Genomic DNA, 2,500 nt, shown 5'->3' on the forward strand with positions numbered 1-2,500 from the left:
CCACACTAGCGGTGATGTGTCTTTAGAAGGTCTGTCCAAGGTGGTGGACCCCTCCCAGTTGACGGGCGACTTCGAAGGCAGCTTGGAGTACAAACCATGATGACTGGATTGAGGTGCGCCCGCCTTGTCTTTTGCTGCTGTTGCATCAGAAGTCAGACAGGGGGCAGCGCACCAGGACTTCTCCTATGATGTTGATTAGAACTTCTTTTCTTGGGGGGGTACGGTGGTGCGGTGGTAAGTGCTGTCGCCTCACAGCTCGAAGGTGCTGGGTTCGATTCCCACCTGGACGCTGTGAACGCCGAAGGAATTGCGTGCCCACCGCCCGGGTGGGGTCGTCAAAAGGGCCTTTCTGTGTGGAGTTTGCATGTTCTCTCCCGTGCCTCCCGGGGGGTTCCTTCATATAGGAACCCCTTCACCAAAACATGCAATATCGTGGTTGCTAATGTGGTTCCTCCTCTGGTCGTTAGGGGCGCCTGTTCGGCGGGAGGGGAACTCGTTGGAATAGCGTGATCCTCCCACGTGCCATGTCCTACCGGTGAAGCTTCCCCTGTCAGGTGAAAAGAAGCGGCTGGCTAACTGCCCATGTCTCGGAGGAAGCATGGAGCCAGTTTCGGCTCTCCCCCAGATCGGCAGAGGGTGGAGCAGCAACCAGGATAAATAATTAAATTAGCACTAATGGGGATAAAAATGGGATAAAAAATCGAGAAAAAAAAAAAAAAGTATTTTCTTGTCTAATTTGAAGTCATGTTAGGGAATTTTTGTTTGGTGATGAAGTAAACACTTCTGATCTTCTGAGCAGACCAATGTTTTATCAGCATTCAAAGCCTTGTCATTCAAGCCTTTATTCCAGTGATTCTAACTTTTCCATTTCAGGACTATCTGTATTGTAAAGAGATAACAGTGCAACTATGATCAAAACAGTCATTCTATACATTCTCAGTTGTCTTAACTTAAATAACAATAATAATAATAATAATAATAATAATAATAATAATAATAATAATAATAACAATAAGATTATTAATAATGCTGAAGTTTTAACAATTTCATCCAGTTGCTCAGAAACCCCCTCAAGGACCGACCCCTGGTGGTCTCTAGACCCCACGTTGAGAACCACTGTGAATACATGTCACTGACTACGTTTACATGCACACAATATTCCACTATTATTCGGAAAATGACAATATTCTGAATTTGATAAGGGTCATGTAAACATCATATTCCAGTTGTATTTCCGAATTGGCCCTTTTTCCCGAATTTAGCATTTTCCGATTAAGACATCTGGGTTATTCCAGTATTATTCGGTTTTAGGGAGGGTTCTTTGATCATGTATACAGCGCCTTCGGAATATGCGTCTCAATCAGGGTTTTTACCGCAGTTTGCGACGCATGTTGCCTGTTTGTGGTCAACTGATGTGTGCTGAGAAAGCTCTAGAAGAGGCGATATAATCATATAATCCATCATCTCTGGCATGCAAAAAGAAAAGCCCACATTTCTGATCGGGAGGAGATGAGAAACATCGATTTAAAGAGAGAGAGTATAGTGCCCAGTGCCCACGGAAGTCCACAAATGCTTGCGAGCCTGCGAGGTAATAACGTAGGCTACTAGCCTACTTTTGATGAAAGACTTGGATGCGCAACACCAAACTTTTCAGCAGCAAGCCGCTCCTGAAATGGACCAAGTGATGCTCGTAAGAATAGTGCTGCTCTGTTTATTCTCAACAGAAAAACTCCGCCTACCTGCATCCCCCCCCCCCCCCCCCTTCCTCACGTGTCGGGTGAGGGCGAGCTACGGCTGCATGTAAACGGGGAATATTAGTGGATTATTCATTTAGTCAGAATATTGTCATTTTCCGAATATGGGCAAAATGTGTAATATTGTGTGCATGTAACGTAGTCACTGTTAACCTTGGTTTCAGGTGCGGCTCTCGTTCGAGACGTTCGCGGGGGACGCGTCGCGGGCTCTGGCTCGCCTCGAGGAGCTGCAGGAGACGCTGTCCCTGCGCGACCTCCCGCGCGACCTGGAGGGCTCGCGGCGCCTCATGGAGGACCACGCCGCGCTGAAGAAACGGGCTACCAAGGCCTCCGTGGAGGAGCTGGACGCCCAGGGGCGAAGGTTGCTGCAGAGGCTCCAGCTACAGCGGAGCGGCGGAGAGTACGGCGGCCGCGGCGGCGGCGTGGGAGCTAGCAGCGGCGATTCCAACGACCACCATCACGGGTTCCACACGACGCAACGCCGACGCGCACAACCTGGGCGCCAAAGTGACGGGCGTGTTGGATAAGCTGCACGGCACGCGCCAGCACCTGCAGCAGCTGTGGCACATGAGAAGCTGAAGCTGGACCAGTGTTTCCAGCTACGCTTGTTTGAACAGGACGCAGAGAAGGTTCGAGTCCTATTCTATTCTATTCTATTCTATTCTATTCTAGTCTAAGGGGCCCTTTACACGAGGACAGTTTCTGGAAGAAACGACACAATAGCGTTTCCTTCACACCTTTTCCTT

General features: G+C 49.0%; 1 protein-coding gene across 1 annotated transcript in view; it reads left to right on the forward strand.

Annotated features, from left to right (window-relative positions):
- LOC310800189 (triple functional domain protein-like) overlaps positions 1-2,500 on the forward strand; it is a gene marked incomplete at its 5' end in the record, with an annotated part of 227,964 nt that overhangs the window by 25,460 nt on the left and 200,004 nt on the right. Inside the window, 6 exon segments of the mRNA XM_083662774.1 lie at positions 10-14; positions 17-91; positions 93-113; positions 1,919-2,217; positions 2,219-2,322; positions 2,325-2,383. Of these exon segments, the coding sequence (XP_083518900.1) occupies positions 10-14; positions 17-91; positions 93-113; positions 1,919-2,217; positions 2,219-2,322; positions 2,325-2,383 (563 nt within the window).

The sequence above is a fragment of the Poromitra crassiceps genome (genome assembly GCF_964638095.1).
Source record: "Poromitra crassiceps genome assembly, chromosome: 29".
NCBI classification, from domain to species: domain Eukaryota; kingdom Metazoa; phylum Chordata; class Actinopteri; order Beryciformes; family Melamphaidae; genus Poromitra; species Poromitra crassiceps.